The sequence below is a fragment of the Perca flavescens genome, chromosome 7 (assembly GCF_004354835.1).
Source record: "Perca flavescens isolate YP-PL-M2 chromosome 7, PFLA_1.0, whole genome shotgun sequence".
NCBI lineage: Eukaryota > Metazoa > Chordata > Actinopteri > Perciformes > Percidae > Perca > Perca flavescens.
In genome coordinates this window covers 21,341,865-21,358,455 of record NC_041337.1, presented here as the reverse complement: position 1 = coordinate 21,358,455, position 16,591 = coordinate 21,341,865, and the positions used below count along the sequence as shown (strand labels likewise).

At 43.3% G+C, this 16,591-nt stretch overlaps 1 protein-coding gene across 6 annotated transcripts in view; it reads right to left on the bottom strand.

The window, feature by feature from the left end:
* Positions 1–5,839: 5,839 nt before the first annotated feature.
* Positions 5,840–16,591, bottom strand: part of rerea (arginine-glutamic acid dipeptide (RE) repeats a) — a 131,769-nt gene continuing 121,017 nt past the window's right edge. For 5 of the 6 annotated variants that reach the window (XM_028581991.1, XM_028581993.1, XM_028581992.1 and 2 more), the window contains 11 exons: positions 14,593–14,755; positions 14,371–14,463; positions 13,683–13,882; positions 13,250–13,411; positions 13,043–13,156; positions 11,576–12,942; positions 10,748–10,970; positions 9,940–10,660; positions 8,191–8,364; positions 7,900–8,080; positions 5,840–7,799 (listed from right to left, as the gene is read on the bottom strand). In XM_028581991.1, the coding sequence (XP_028437792.1) occupies positions 7,766–7,799; positions 7,900–8,080; positions 8,191–8,364; positions 9,940–10,660; positions 10,748–10,970; positions 11,576–12,942; positions 13,043–13,156; positions 13,250–13,411; positions 13,683–13,882; positions 14,371–14,463; positions 14,593–14,755 (3,432 nt within the window). In that variant the 3' untranslated portion in view covers positions 5,840–7,765. The remainder of the gene's footprint in view (positions 7,800–7,899; positions 8,081–8,190; positions 8,365–9,939; positions 10,661–10,747; positions 10,971–11,575; positions 12,943–13,042; positions 13,157–13,249; positions 13,412–13,682; positions 13,883–14,370; positions 14,464–14,592; positions 14,756–16,591) is intronic. The other variant, XM_028581994.1, reaches the window with a different exon arrangement.

The window sequence follows — 16,591 nt, the reverse complement described above, 5'->3', positions numbered from 1 at the left end:
CCGTACTAAAATAGTGTTTCCTGTAAATAATAACTGTGGAGAACCTGACTAATTTTGAGGGGAAAAAAACAGTCTCAACACAGTCGTTTAGGGTTTTTAATCAGTTGACGGAAGTAGAATGGATTATATATGTAACCTAGTGCAGAAATGGGTAGTCAGTTAATTTATTAGTTGATTAATCAATGAAAAATGTACAATGAAAATCATATAAGTAATTTATCCAGAAAAAATGTTGCTGGTTTCAGCTTCTCGCTGCTTTGTACCACTTTAACTCTTTGGGTTTTGGACTGTTGGTTGGACATAAAATATCAATGTGAAGACATCATCTTGCGGTCTGGGAAATTGTAATGTCCATTTTTTAACATCCCCTAATATTGAGACTAAATGTTTGATCAATAATGAAAATAATCGTTAGGTACGTCCCTAAGGACAATAAGTAGTATGAATAAAGATAATATTTGGCATCTAGATTATGAGATCATCATACACCAGACTCAGCACAGCAGAGACAATACACAATAAATGACAACAATTAACTTTCCTTCAGAGAAACTCACACTCACATGTGATCCACGTCCCATGCAGTAGCAGGCTTAGACACTAACATTATTATGCATGTTAAATTCACCCTCATGAATACACGGTTTGGAGCAAACAATCACCCCTATGAAATGGTATATGTGTATATAAGTGTACATATAACATATACAATGAGGCTTAGCAGTGCGTGCAGCAGTAGCATGTAGTGTAGAACAGGAGCTCAGAAGTTCACATGTAATTATGATATAAAGAAGAAGAATAAGGTAATCACACTTTATTGACAATATATGAACAATGTACAGACTAATACAAAAAGAATCCCTCTGAATCATCACTTATAACCCATTAGAAGTGTGTGGTGGTCTCTGGATCTGCAGAGACCCTGCCCTTTGCCCGTATTTTACCTTGTCCCTTTAAAATGCCACCAACTGCTTGAAGAATAAGAGCAAACTGAAGCACATCAGCTACAGTACATGCTGCTATTTTTTGTAAAGAAGTCTATAATGTCAAACAGACATAAGCCAGCGTCTGTGTAAGTTGGTTTGGGATTCATTATATACTTTCTGGTTTAAAGATTAACAGAATTTGTTTGTAAATGCAAGTACAACAAAGAGTACAACAATCTGTTTTTGAGTTATAAAAGGTTATGAAACCTTCATGACTACATTAAAAGGGATTAGGGGAAGCCACATGGCAGTAGGTTCTGCAGACTGTTTCTTAAATCTATTCTGAGTTTCATTTCCCTTTAAGCAGAAGAGAAATAAATCATATGACGGCCTGAAGTCTTATTTTCATCTGAAAAATAAATTTGAAGGCCACAAGAACCAATAACCCTCTCCACCCCCCATTGTCCCAACATTTTGAGATGGCAGTAGAGGACATTTTTGTGGACTGTAGCCCTAGCAGACTCATTTTTTTTTCAGATTTTCCACTGGGTGAATTGAAAGGTTGTGCTGTGAGGAGTCTGAAATGTCAGGTCTGTGCGAGTCTGACGGTGCACAGACGCTGCGGAAAAGAAACATGTACAGGACAGTTGGAGGGGCAATACCCAGGGCTCAGTGTGCTGCAGCTGCACAGAGTCCCACTGAACGTTAAGTCTCTGCCAGCTGCATGTTTTATGACAACACATTAAAGAGGAGCCTGGAAGTCTAGCGTGTGAGCCTTGCATTGTCTATCCTCTGCCAGCAAGGAACCAAACCTGGCACGCTTTATTGAACAAAAAGTTCCTACGACTCTGGCTGCAGGCTCTTCCCTTGAAATCCAACTCAAGACAATAGAAACAGAAGGGAGAAGGAGTGTGGGAGAATGAGAGGCAGTGTGTGTGAGGTTTGCGGTAGGCGTCGGCAAAGGCCTCCTCAGGGCGTGTGTGTGTGTGTGTGTGTGTGTTGGGAGTGGATGAGGAATGCTCGGGTCGGCCAGTGGCCCTACTGGGTTGATTCGCTGGTGCAGACAAGGGGGAATCCAGATCGTCTATGACAGGAATGTGAGAGCAGGATATCATTAGACGCATGGGAGCTGCAGCCCAGGCCTCAAACACACAGCAGGCAGCAACGCAGATTCACAGAGATAAACTGATACAGACACACACACACGCACATACACTGGTAAAGTTATTACAGCACATATGCAGGGATTGAACACTAAGGTGAATCAAAATGGCAGTCGACTCTTAGACATGAAATATGATGCTGTGGTGCAGAGCTGTAGTAGCCTTCCCTTCTTCTATTTCATTTCATGGGGGTGGCAGTAGGGAGTTGGGTTGGGAACTGGAGAGTTGCTGGTTCAAGTCCCCATACTGACCAAAGTATGGTGGTGGACTGGTAGCTGGAGAGGTGCCAGTTCACCTCCTGGGCACTGCCAAGGTGCTCTTGAGCAAGGCACCGAACCCCCAACTGCTTGGTGCGCCTTTCCATGGGCAGCCCCCTCACTCTGACATATTTCCATTAGTGCATGTAGAGGTACTGAGCATGTGTGTGTAATTCAGGCCTGTGTGTAATACCAACAGAGTGGTATTAACCAAGATGTGTTAGGGTTATCGTAACGTCGATCTCTGGTTTTCTTATGATGATAGTTTGACACCAACAAATAGAGAACTCCACCTGACACCTGTGTGTATTCAGATCTTTTATTGTTCTCAGGTCTCTGAGAATACTACTGCCTATGTGAAGAAAGTTGTATAAACCATTTTGTGGCTTCAGAAGGAGCTGAGTGAAATCTGATAAATTGCCTCAGGTGATGTCACTTGAGTCAGTGTCAGTCGGTTGGGCTGAGGACTACAAGTTTTAAACGATTTGAAAATTAAAAAAACCTGTTTTGGTATGGAGTTAGAAAGAAGTGATCTTACTAGACCTCTGTAGCCCTCTCATCACCTCTGCTTGAGGTTACATTAGCCATGACTAGCATAACACACACCTATAGACTCAACTGTCGGCGATAATGTTGCATTATGGGTACGATATGGGTTTTGACAAGTAAGAAGAATGGAGCCTATGGTCGCGTTATCCCCCCCCCCTTCTCTCCTCTCTATCTCTTTTAATTTGTCTACCTTTTTTACTTTTATCTTTTGGATGTTGTGTGTCCTTACCAGTGTGTGTTTGTCAGTGTGCACGGGTCTGTGTTGTTTGTCCCCGTCTGTTTTGGACCTGAACTGGGTTGGTTTGCGGGTGGGTAGGGGACTGGAGGGGAAGTGACATACTGTTTTAACTATGCTTTGTTCACTTTGTCCTATGTTGTCATTTATTGTTAAAATGTGAAAAAAAAAGTAAGTAAGAAGAATACATGGAATATAACAGAAAGTTGGATATAACAATGCATTCGTTATATGTTGTGGATAACATTTTCAATCTGAAAAGTAACTACAGTAAAGATTTAAAAAGTATAATATTTCACTTTCTGAAAAGTAGCGGGAGTATAAAGAAGTGGTGGAATAAGTATTCAGACAATTTACTAAAGTAAAAGTAGCAATACCAAACAATAAAAATACTAAAAGTATTACTTTATAGTTTATTACTAAAGATTTGCCAAAAAAGATCACCAGACCATGGTAGCCCGACAGCTCCATCTATTTAACAGTGCCAAAAGCCCTAACATCCTCTCCGGTTTCATTTTCTTTTTAAAATCACAGTCAACTTCTGAACTTGCAGACCACACACTGATACACAGATCTTACTGGACTAACTTGAGGAAGAAACTTGGAGTCATGTTTGGTGAGGAGGGAGATGATTACAGCTGGGGGAGAGGAAGAGAGGGTCAGAGACACTGGGCAAACTTTTATATGGAAATCTGAAGGATGTTTCGGTCTTTCATATGAAGCAGCAGGTTTGTCCCCACGGCTGCTTTGTAGGACCTTTACTCTGACTGACAGGAAACATGCTGGAATGCAGACTGCAACATGACAACCTATTTGTAAGTATTTTACCATATAGCAAACCTTAAACCCTTATCCTCCCAGGTGTAGTTATCATTCCAGTGTTTTATAGGAAAACCTTGCTTTAACCTTTCCTTGGAAAGTAAAGGTTGCTTCATTGATATACATATTCTGATGTTTTAAATGCAGGGACAAACCTTGGGCTCATTTGCATTTTAGATGCATTTAATTACCTTTGTTTGCATGCACCAAACTCCTACAGCTGTGCTCAATTTATTGTGGATTTTATTTTTTTAACATAAGCACAGGTTGCTTGTTTATTAAATGACTGCATATCAGATTGGATACCAGATCTAAAGAGAAAAAATGGAACCAATGATTTTGATTCTGCAACACATAAAACTAAGTGTGTCTAATTCAGACAGTGGATGAGGAATAACGCCAACAGCAGATTTGCTTTCTGTGTCAACACGGCTCATTTTAAGATAAACAGGGCAGCCGCAGATCTACCCGCTGAAGAGTACACAGCTACCTTCCGACTGAATGCACTAATAGCATGTAGGCTCCTCTCTGCCACTGAGCATCACGCTCCGCAGCAGGCAGGCCCAGTGGAGCGAAAGAAAAGACACGAGGACGGAGGAGATGAGGAGGCTCTATGTCCGAGACCTGCTGCAACTGATACAATAACACTAGGAGAACAGCACCAGACATATTGCTATTCAGACAGAATGAGCAGATTTTTTTGGAGACTATGTATCCCTGTGTGCCTGCCTGAGGGGTACACACAGTATTATGAGAAGGATTTGAGTTGACACAAGTCACAGTCGCTCCATCGCCGGTGTGGAGGAGGAGGAGGAGGAGGGGAGATGAATTATTCAACCAGCCAGCGCTGCTCGCCTCTGACGTCTTGTTGTCTTATGGGGAGGTGAGGCGAGCCGGCGACAACAAGCAGCACCTCCTCACAAGGCGGCCGTCACATGACAGCCCCAGGATAGAGCATCCAAGGAACCTCGATTTTCCCGAGGACAGGGCATCATTTCAGAGAGCAGCAGTAGAATAATAGCTTCCTCTCAAAATGACAGCCATCGCTGCGGCACACCATCACAGATTGCTGGTCCATCACTCCCCCCACACACAGGATGAAATGACAGCCCTGCCCCGCTGATAGCAAGGCATCTCAGCCCGAGTAAGTGTTCCTTCTGGCTTAGCCTGGCTTTGATGTTAGTAAACCAAAGCAGTGCAATATTCAGCTCTGAGATTTACTACCTGCTGCTGGGGTGATCTCTTAAAGCTTGGTGTTTGTGAAGCTGAGAATACGGAAGGCTAAAGAAAGAAATAAGAAACAGGAATGCTTGATCCATCCTGTAACACGTTTCTCCAGTCAAGCAAAAACTCTATTTGTAGGACATGAGTATTATCAAACCAGACCCAGCATCAGTCCCTCTGCTCAGCTGGAGAATTACATTTCAAAAATGTAAAAAAACAACAAAAAAAAACAGTGAGGGAATTAAGAGTGTTTTCAGCTTGCTTTCTTCTTTTGCCTTTCTGCAAATGAGCAGTGAGTAACCAAAATAGTTTACCCTTAAAACAGGATTATTGTGTCTCACGGCTGATGGGATTTAGCAATCTGCTCTACCTCAGCATACAAACAAATGTGTTCACAAAGAAATAAATATAATGTATCAGAAGGTATAAAAAAAGAAGATCAAGTCGTTTCTTGTGGTGTAACTTAGTCGTTTATTTTAATTCCACAAATTTTTCAAAAAAATTACAAAATACTCAAATGGAGAGAACACAGGACTCACAATTTTTCTTATTATTTCTACTTTTTGTTTACATTGTGTCATCCCATGGCGACTACTCATATATACAATAAGCTTCAAGATACCAGTATATATATAAATCTTAGCAGTCAGAATTTACATTCTGCTATTGCCGCTTTGAAACAAGAAGCTAAACCATTGACAACACTTAACATCAAAGGTTTTGAAGACAAAAAGAGGGAGTAAAAGGCAAGGGAATCGTCAGGAAAATGAGGCAAGGTAATGATGATGAGGAGTACGTCGTCAGAAGAAAGACAGAAATCGGTGCGAGATGGCAAGACAAAGTGACAGGTTCTTGTCGGGGCTTCAAAGACTTTTGGGGATTTTTAAAAAAGGGTGTCAGGAGTTTGATGATGTTTGCAAGCGTTTAAATGTAAATTATAGTGCTCCAAAGAAAAGATATGGACACTTTCAAATGCAAGTGCAGGTTCTTCATTTGGTTAAAAGAAAATTTTAAAAAAGCCACAGTTTTCTAAATGTCCATGACAGTCAAACAGTCTTAGTGCATGGAACAAAAGCAGAATGTCATGTCTCATGTCATGGCTACAGTAAAAACAAACAAACAAAAAGGACATATTGGGCTTATGTGCACTGGTATGACAGGTCAACACAACTTGTAACAGTCAGTGGCACACACACAAATCACACGCACTCCTGAGGCCCAGGAGTGCGTGTGTATTCCCAAGGAACCAAGGCATACCAAAACATAGTGAGGAAAACACACTCACGCACGCACACACTCGCACACAATCATCGACCCTCTACCTCCTGGTCGCCATGTGTCGGCAGACCCCCCCCTCTAGTGTCACAGTGAACATTATTACAGCCTAGTTGGAGGATAACTCAGTCGGACTTGAGCCCTGCAGCAAACATGGGTGACTGGACCAGGTGAAGAAAAGGGGACACCCACAACTAGCACCAACTCTCAACCATTCACACATTTAAAACAATCCTGAAGTCCAGTTAGCCTCCTGATATAGTGAACAAAGATAAAATTCAGGTCCTGGTAATTTAAAAAAAAATTGCCAAATATGTTTCTGGCGTCCAAAAGTTTAAAATCATAATTAAAATCCTTCTCTGTAAAAAAAAAAAAAAAAAAAAAAAAAAAAAAAAAAAAAAGTAATGAAGTATTACTCCAATGTGTTGACTTAAATATTAATTTAAACAAAAGGATAAAACCAAATCGAGTGGAGCGCAAGGAAACTCTCCCAGTGCAAAAATTTAGTTTTCTCTTTAATCCATTGCTTCAGTGTGCACTCCACAGAAGCCTTTTCAAGTGTTTTAAATCCTTAACTCAACACGTTAAGTTTACACATTCTGACAACCTGCTGCGTGTCAAAGTTGAATGATGAATGGACGTGGGTGTGACAGGTTTATGGTTTACATAGCGTATGTGGGACTAAATTTAACACAGTGATGTCAGAGGAACGTTATAACTGAACAACAACTCTCTCAGAAACTGCTGATATAATGCCATGGTGCTCCCCTCTGAAACAAGGGATAATGCTTCAAAACAATTATATTGGAGACTTGGTTTGGAGTCCACACCTAGTAATAATAATAATAATAATTATAATAATAATTATATGTTTATATATACTATTTACAGACTCAAAAAACACCATGCTGTAGCTTTTCTTAAAATTATTTAAAAAAAACTCCAACAATGTATTAAAATAAATGTTGAGTTTAAGATAGCACTTGTTATTTTTCCATAAACGGCCTGACCAGTCTTGTCTTTTTTTGTTGTTGATAAGCACAGTGTCTTGTTCTAGCACCTACAAAAAAAACGTCAGGAAAGCTTGTCATGCAGGAGTCTTGAGGACATGGTTACTACTGGCTATATACCAAAGAAAGTCAATGTCTTGTAAAATAATAATAATAATAAAAAAAGTCCTTGACAGAAACAAAAACCAAATATCAGAAGAATTCTCAGACGATCCACTTGGCCTTTTTCGTTCTTCAAAACTGAATGAACAACTCTGTAACAACTTCCCGTGTCCTGCACCTGTCAGTCGCTGCCTCCCTTGGCTGGCTACAGCTGCTTGTCACTTTCTTTCTTGAGCCGGCTAAAACACAAACAAAAAAGTATTAATATTTGACAAATCAAAGGCACACACAATCAGTGTATGTAATGTTTTTAAGTCTAATTTATTTTGCTTATCTGACCTGTAGTAGTCCTCCTGGCCAGGCAGTGGTCCTCCGTGCATGTGATGGTGTCCGTGGAGCCACTGCTGCTCCATGGCCAGCCTCTGGAGCTCAGCGGACTGGGCATGCATGGCCTGCAGCTGGTGGGCTGCGGACATGGGCGGTGGCAGACCTCCTTGTAAGTCCCGTGGGTATGGAGTACCTGGAGGAGGCACAAACAAAAGATTTGATCAGGCAATCTGGCAGAGCTCCGATTGATAGATTGGATGTGATATTGCTGTTAATGCAAGATGATATTGGCAGAGAGCCTACCGAAGACTGGGTGGCGCAGCATCTCGTGTTCATGCGGCGGCTGGCCAAGGAGAGGGTTGGGGATGGCGCCGTGCGGGTAAGGGAAGCGAGCCAGGTGAGGTCCTGCTGCCAGGTGATCTACTGCCAGGGGATGGCCCCCGGAGCCTGGAGGACACACAAGACATTCACCACCACCTTCTGGGCGTCAGAGTCTTAGATTCAGGGTACACTCATTTCACAATAGTTTATCACAGACAGTGCATACTACAGGCATTAGTGATAGACAGCTTAATATATTTTACTCCTCTCAAGGTTGACCAAAGAGTGCAGGGACAAGTTAACTATATTTATCCACTGAAAAACATCAGCTGGCTCTATCAAGAATGTAATGAAGATATAATATGCTTTAATCCAATCTAATATGTCAATGCTGTATACATTACTACAGAGACAATCAAATATAAAGTGGAGTTTCAGACCATATGGTAATACATTTAAACTAGAAAAGACGGAAGTGAAATTAATTAATGAATGAAATTAATTCAAAGTCCCTTCTGTTCACTCTTCACTGTTATGAGAGGAGTATCATATATTATATTTATAATTATATTTACAGAAAACTTGATTCCGATTACAGCACAAGATACTTAACTAATATTAACTCCCCATAAAACTTAATTTTCGTCTACTAAAGTTCCTTATTGTACATTATTTGACTTGCTTATAACAATTTTAGTGTCCCCAATTTCTGCTTACATTATCATCTACGCTCAGTTTTTCAAAGATTCTTTAAAGAAACTTCTTTTCCTAGAACCTTGAACCACAGAGTTGACACCATTTCAACTGGTTGGCAATATTTCTACTGCCTCTGATTAGAAGATGTGATGTTTGTTTTGTCACCTGTTTAATTCTATCCAAAATCCTTCATACTTTTATTCAATTATTTTATTAGAAAAAATGGACTTTATGATGTTTTACTAAAATGGCTTGCTAATAGTTTAAAATAGAGCAATTTGTACGCTAAAATTGTTGCATCTTGAATAAGTAACACTTCTGTGGAGTGCCCCAAGGTTCTATTCTTGATCCTCTACTATTTTTGAAATATTTATATTTACCAATGGTTTATAAAAAGAATTGTTTTCTAATCTTTGTGCTGATAATACAGATCTACCTTTCTACGTCAAAATGCATAAGTAAACAATATAACACAATACCATTAATATCACACCATAACATATTCAGAAAATGAAGCTAAATACATCCATATAATAATAAATAAATATATAAATATAGGCCTTACTCTATACAAAAGATCAATGTATCAAATACATGCTAAATGTGTCTTTAAAAGTCTTTGGAACATATTGAAATATTGACATGTTAAGAGTTTGATTCATCATTCTTCCCATTTGTAAATGTAATTATAGAAACATTACTGTTTCATGCATAAAGAGAAGACCAGACAATGTAAATGTATTTAAAACTGAGAATTTAATAATAAATTAGACTGATTGAGATCCATTATAAGAAATGTAAAAAGCTACTCTGACAAAATGGTTGCAATCATAAGATAAAAGATAAGAAAATCTTGACATAACTTGCCAATTTGCAACCTCTATTTACAATATATACCTCTATATGTGAATATATGTATTTGAATATAATAAAACATATATGATATAGCTGTTACAGTTCAATTAGTTGTATTGTGTAATTTTAAGTGGTACAGTCAGTGGCATTTGCATGCATGTATACAGGGCTTTCTTTTACCTTGGTGAAGAGGATCTTGCTGGTGGAGGTGGAGATGGGAGTGAATGTGCGAGTGCTGGTGGTGGTGTGGTGTGACATTGAACATCTGTAGGCGGGCGATGGGGTCGTTGGCCACTGTGGCCATCCTCTCAGCATGGAGTCTCTCTGCAGCCAACCTCTCTGGGTAGCTCATTTCTTGCCGCAGCTGGGGCCCACCGAGGGCCAGCCGCTCACGCTCTAATGGGTTCAGGCCCGGATGGAAGGAGGCAAAAGGGTGATGGCCGGCCATGGGGGGCAACGTGATAGCCCCATGCCGAGCAAAGTGCTCCATGGGGTTTGTGGAAGGGTGAAGTGTGTCCATTTCTGGAGGCTTAACCTCAAAACCAGGTTTCATCCTTTCCCTCAGCTCCCTCTCACGAATCTCCCTCTCACGCATCTCCCGCTCTCGTAGCTCGCGCTCCCGCATGGCCGGGTCAGCGTTGTACAAGCTGGGTATATGATAGGCCAGCAGCGGGTCTGCAGGGTTGAGGGACACAAAGAAGGGGTGGTTTCGATTGGTGGGGGACATGACGTGGGGTCGGGCATACTCGCTGAGAGTGCGCAGGGCAGGGGTGTCAGGTCCAATGTACGGAGGCACAGCTGCGATCGTAGTGGGGGGGCCATCATAAGGTGGACGCATGTGGGCGGGTCCGGCCATCTGAGGTTCACCCATTCTGCCCTCATGAGAGGAACTGGAGGCTTTCTGTGAGTAGAGAAACACCATGTTTAGCAAGATTTAGAAAAAAATGAACCACTAGCAAACTAAAAGGAGACAAACAAAACCACTCACCGCAGCTCGCTCTGCTTCCTTTTCTCGTTCCCGCTCTCTTTCTCGCTCTTTTTCCCTCTCCCTCTCTCTCTCCTTCTCTTCCCTTACTTTCTGCTCGGCTTCCCTCTTGGCTTTCTCCAGAGCTTCCTCTCGCTTCTTGGCCAGTTTAGATGAAGCCAGTGGAGTGAAGTAGTAATCTGTCCTAGCACATGAGTTGTAGCCCCGGTCCAGGTGCTTGTAGAACCTGTGGTTATGGTCGAGATAAAACATTCAATATTTACTGAGAAAAATGGAAGGATTTAAAACTAAAAAAGACGAGATAGTCATGTTTAGTTTTGCATTTTGAATGGCAGGATAATGTCCCATTTGATGAAAAGACAGCTTGTATTAGCGTACACTGGTCCAATATTCAAAGGTAAACAAACTCTCTTTGCATTCACTTCTGCTGCTATGTTGAGTATGTATTAAAACCCTCATTGCTATTCATTGGCAGTCTGTAAGCACAAGGCAACAACATACACTCATATGCAGTTCACTCCCATCTCACTGTAATTAATCATCCTGCTCTCCATCCCCAATAATTCCTTGCCATCAGCCCCTCAGAGATCAGGGCTAATTGTGGCCTTGGATGGCTGTTATGCTGGGGAGGACATACGATTTGTTACTTACATCAAAGCCTTAAAATCTGAAGGCAGACTCTTTTTTGTTGGATGTGTTTGAGAGCTAATCAGCATCCCCAGACAAGACAGTAGGCAGCTCAACAGACTACTGATAAATAACAGCTTGTGCAGGTGTATGTTTTTCTATTTTACAGATAGTTTGGGTAGAAATCGGTGTTTGTAGACATACCGTGCTGACTGGCTGGCATGGCTGGGCGTATTGACGATGGTAGGCTCTGGGGAGGGGCTTCTCTGTGGGGGTGGAGGGCTCTCTGGCTCTTCTGTCTCATCCAGAGGTTCCTCTTTGATGTGTACAGGTGGGAGTACCGGGCCCGGGCCGGCACAAGTGACCGAGGCAGGTAGTGGCATGGAGATGGAGGAGGGTGGAGCAGAGGAAGATGGAGGCTGTATGCCAGACATAGAGTTTGATGAGGATGTGGGAGGGCCGGTTGGAGGTAGAACTGTACTGAAAGGATGAGACGAGAACGGCGGCTGCGGTGGCCCGTTGGGGTGTGAGGCTGCTGCGGAGGGTGGCAGAGGAGGAGCTGGAGGAGGTTGGTGACTGGCTGATGGTGGGAGGCTCTGGGACTGAGTGAGAACTGGAGGTTGGGCTGGGGGAGGCTGAAGCTGTTGCCCCTGAGGCATGAGCTGTAGGGGAGGTGGGTGTGCTGATGGAGGATGGTGGGTGGATAAAGAGCTGAGGGGCTTGAGTGCAGGAGGTGGAGGCAAGTTTGAAGGCATTTGAGGGAATGGAGGCGCTGACACATGGGGTTGGTGTTTGTGGGACTGTGGGTTGGGTATCTGAGGGATGGGTGTGGTTGGTGGGGGCTTGATGTGCGGCATGGACATTGGGGCAGGGGGCAATGGTTGCTCTCTGGGAGGCTGGCCTCCACTCTGAGCAGATGGCTGGGACTGGCAAGGAGGCGTGTGCGGCCTCTGCTGTGATTGGCCAGAGACTGGCAAGGGTGGGACCTGAGACTGACCCACAGGGAAGCCCTGATGGGGCATGGAGTGAGGGTGAGGCATGTGTGAAGGGCCAGGCTGCAGTGGATGTGGGATGGGAGTCATAGGCCCGTGATGCGAGCTGGGTAATGATTGAGGTGGTACTGGCGGGCCAGGAGGCGGAGCCTGAGTCAAAGGTGAATGTGGAGAGGGAAGCCTTTGAGGGTGGAGGGATGCTCCTGACTGGATAAGAGACATCGGGCTCGCCTGGGGCAGAGGCTGGGGAGGTAGAGAGGTGGAGGCCGCTGTTGGGGGTAGTGAAGGGGCTGAGGTTGTTGGCGGAGACGGTGCCGAGGAGGCGGCTGAGGTGCCTGGCTGACACTGGATGACTGGAGGATGCTGGCTCTGCAGGAGCTGCTGCTGCTGGGCAGATGAGTCTGAGTCACTCTCATTGTCACGGGGGCTGGGAATGCTTGGGGAGGAGCTCCGGTTGTCCTGGTCAATGTCTTTAGGATCGCTACTGAGCTCCTCGTTGATGCTGCGCCCATCAGAGCTCTCGCCCTCACCCTCCCCTTCCCCCTCGCATTCTGAGGGTGAGTCTGGCCGACTCAGCTCCTGAGGGACAGAGGAGAGAGAAGCATGAGTATCATAAAACCAAGTCTATGCATTCCATTGAAACACATCCGAACAGCAAAACAAAAGACCAAAGACTCACTTGTGTCTTGGACTTTTTGGCGCTGGCCCTCTCAGGCTCCTCTGTGTCTGAGGCTCCCTTCTCGCGCTGCCGTTTGGCACTCTTCATAGGTGAAGGAACCTCCTCTTTAATCTTCTGTAGAGCAAAAGCAGCAGAGCCATTAGGGTACATTTCACAGAGATATGTGCATAGAAAAACAAAGTTTCAAGCAGTCTATGCTGCGTTTACCTTGCTGGGCTTCTTCATGGAGTCTGTCTTGCTGTCAGTGCTGTCAGTACTTGCTGCGCTGGGAGAGGTACGTCCACTGGAGCGCAAATCCTCATTGGTAGGCGAGGCTCTGCCATCAGGACTGGCTGTCTGCTTTTTACGACCACTACGTAGCGTCGACATCTGATAAAAACATGAATCATGACTAATATTAGGGCTCCATATAATTTGCATAGAAGAAATTAAGATGGACATACACTATACGCAATTCCAAATCCAACTTTTTTGACTATCTTTATAAAACCAAGTTTATAAAACAATGCATGTCAAAGCTGTCTCTGTGCCAATTGTCTAGCGATGATAAGCTTATTGCTTTGGAGTCTGGCTTCAGGCATAACTCTGGGGCTATGAGTCCTGAAGGTGAAAATAAAGGGATAGATGAGTGTGTGCGTACCGAGCCTCGGTTCCGTCGGGTCCTCATGCTATGCTTCCCGCTGAGTCCATCCTCTTCTTCTTTGACAGGTTTGAACATAAATGGCGGCGGGTCCACGGGCTTCTCGATGGGGGGCAGCTCACCGTACTTCTTGAAGTGAATGCGGCAGTCTGTGCACAGCAAGATGTTCTCCCGGCCCCCGTGGTGCCAGTCCTTGGAGGCTGAGGAAAGCCATTTACAGTTGTAAAATAACACACAGAAATGATCTCAGAAGTACAGTAATATTGTTGAATAAAGAAAATGTCAGAAGTTTAACACTAATGAGATAAATATTTTTTATGCAGGAGATAAATCAGTGATAATGTATGAATCTGTCCTCCGCTGCATAAATACTTTTCAGCAAGGTACTAATAAGGTCTATATGGGTTAACACTATAAAGCCAAAGTTATTAGCCCCTCTAGTTGTAATGGCAATAACATAAGTGTGATTAGATGGGAGCCCGGTACTGGGAGCCAGCTGTGTAAAAGGAGGGGAAAGATAATGAGGTGGAGAGAGTGAACGAGCTGTGGGCTCATGTCTGATTTGATCAAATTAGTCCTGACATCTTCTGATGCCCATCTGTCACACAGCGCTGTGTTGTGCAGGCTCACACTGATCCACATGACCAGTATGAGTGTCAGTCTGTAAATGTGGAACGTGGGGTCTTACTGGTAGTGAAACAGTGGCGGCAGGCGTAGCCCTTCAGCTCCTGTTCGCTGTCTTCACTGTCGAAGTCATCTTCACTGGCTGAGCTGAGGTCCACTGGAAGAGAGAGGGAGAAAGAGGAAAAAAAAAACACTTCACATACATCGCTCGAATACACCAGAATACACCAGGTCATGTCTCCCCCTTTCCTCTCTGTCTGCCATTGAAGGCATCAGATATACGTACAGAACTCGCTGGAAGGGGGGCGTGAGGGAGTGTTGACAGGAGTTGAAGCGGTTCGCGTCTTAATGCGGCGGAAGACGGGTTGGCGGCGGTGTCTGCGGTGGGCTCGACAACTCGCTGCCTCGGGGGTCTTCTTCCAATAGTAGTAGAAGGTAATCAGCTCTCCCTGAAATAAGCCAACAAAACAAATTTGGTCAGTTAAAAAGGGCAAATATATCACAAGAACACACACAGGAGTAACAAAGAGGAGGAGGCATCACTTTTGACTGCAATGAGGTGACTGAATTAAAAGGAATTAAGGTATAATTCAAAGTTATTGAAAAATTCGACAAAAATGACTAAATATCTGCACTTAGGTTGAATAAAATATGTGGAAAATACACATTAGCAGGCATCACAGTATTTCACAGTGAAAGGCCATGGAGTTGGTGAGTCCACGCCAGGATTTGTAGCTGGCCAGGCATGTTTATACTGTGGCCCTGTCTGTCCCAGGATTAGGCGAGGAGGCTCACTGAATGCAGGGATATTAGGATCAGTGCATTGGTGGCTGACTGGGTGGCAGAAGCTTGAATAGGAACAAAAGAACATGTCAGGCAGAGCTTTGGCGCTACAAATAAGGAGTGAAATGGCTCCTCGCCCCTTCACTGGAAGAGTCAATTGAACTTTAATCAAACATTCGGAGGGGTGCGCTTGCCAGCGAGCAAGGCGGATAAATCCAGTGTACAAAAGGCCGCCAGGAAATCAATACCCAACTGAAACATTAACACATGCAATCATGGATAAGAAAGCACTTTGCTGAGGCAGCCTGTGCATATTAACTGCGGCTTTCCGGCCACACTCATAATACACAAGCCTTAAAAATTGGCGACAGGAGTCAGGCACAATTATGTAGTTTCCTGTGGGGCTTTGCCCTTTCCTCCCTCACCATGAACTCTTACTTGTTAGTGGTCTTTCACTGCCTCTGTAACATATTCATGAAGGTGTGGTGCGATTGTTGGCTGAGCAGTAAGTCACCTGTAATCTTTATAGCCCAGAGGGCACCCATCTACTGTCTGAGGTCTGTTAAACTGCTGGGCAACAAAGCTCCCAGGGTTTAATGGCTATCGATTGTTTTCCTTCTCCGCTTCAGCTGATAAACTTGACATAAATTAGTCTGTGCATTGCTTTCTAAAATGCATTAACAGCTTTTCAGCTACAGCTTAACATCTTCTATCAAAATGTTCCATAACAAACAAAGGCAGGAAATTATAAAATGAAGTGGTGGACAGTTGTAAATGGCTATAAAAAGCTTCTCACTCAACCCTATTTTAACAATAAGAGAAAATATTTTTTTTTTTATAATAGTATAATAGGCTGGTTTTAATGGACACATAAAGGTAACTGCAGCTTTACTTTCTTATCTCATTAAATACAAAACTACTAGAGGCTAGTTGGTTTCTTGTTTGCTGTGAGAAAACAGGTCAGGGATTGGCCAGTGTTTGCTTCATTATCGCTTCAACAAGTCGTGTGAGTATCTGACATTAAGAAACAAATCTTTTTCAATCACTGCTTTGATTGGCAGAAAAAGCCCTCCTCAGTGGGCTTATTCTTGTTTAATAAAATCTCCCTTCACGTGGTTCTTAGGGGGAATTCATATCTACCAGTGGCTGTAGGACCCAGTCTTATCAGCCAAAGCACTGCTGGAACATTCACTGAGGGGGTCTGGGCTAAATGAAACCTTCTCAAATTTCAGGGTAAATTAAGGTGCTGCGCCATGTTATGGCAAAGCCAGCGCTACAGAGTAAAACTATCCCAAGCCCACAGCTTGTGCTAGGGTTTTTTAGACCCAAAGACTGTTGCTGATGAACACATCTGGATTACTAGGAACCACATGCGGAAGCTCAGCAGAGACAAATAAGTAGGAGTCCTTTAAAATACAAAAAACTTTTTGATAAAGAAGGAAACCTGTGGAACATTTAGTCTTTAAAATATTGTTTCTGTCCATGCCAAGGACAGAACAGTT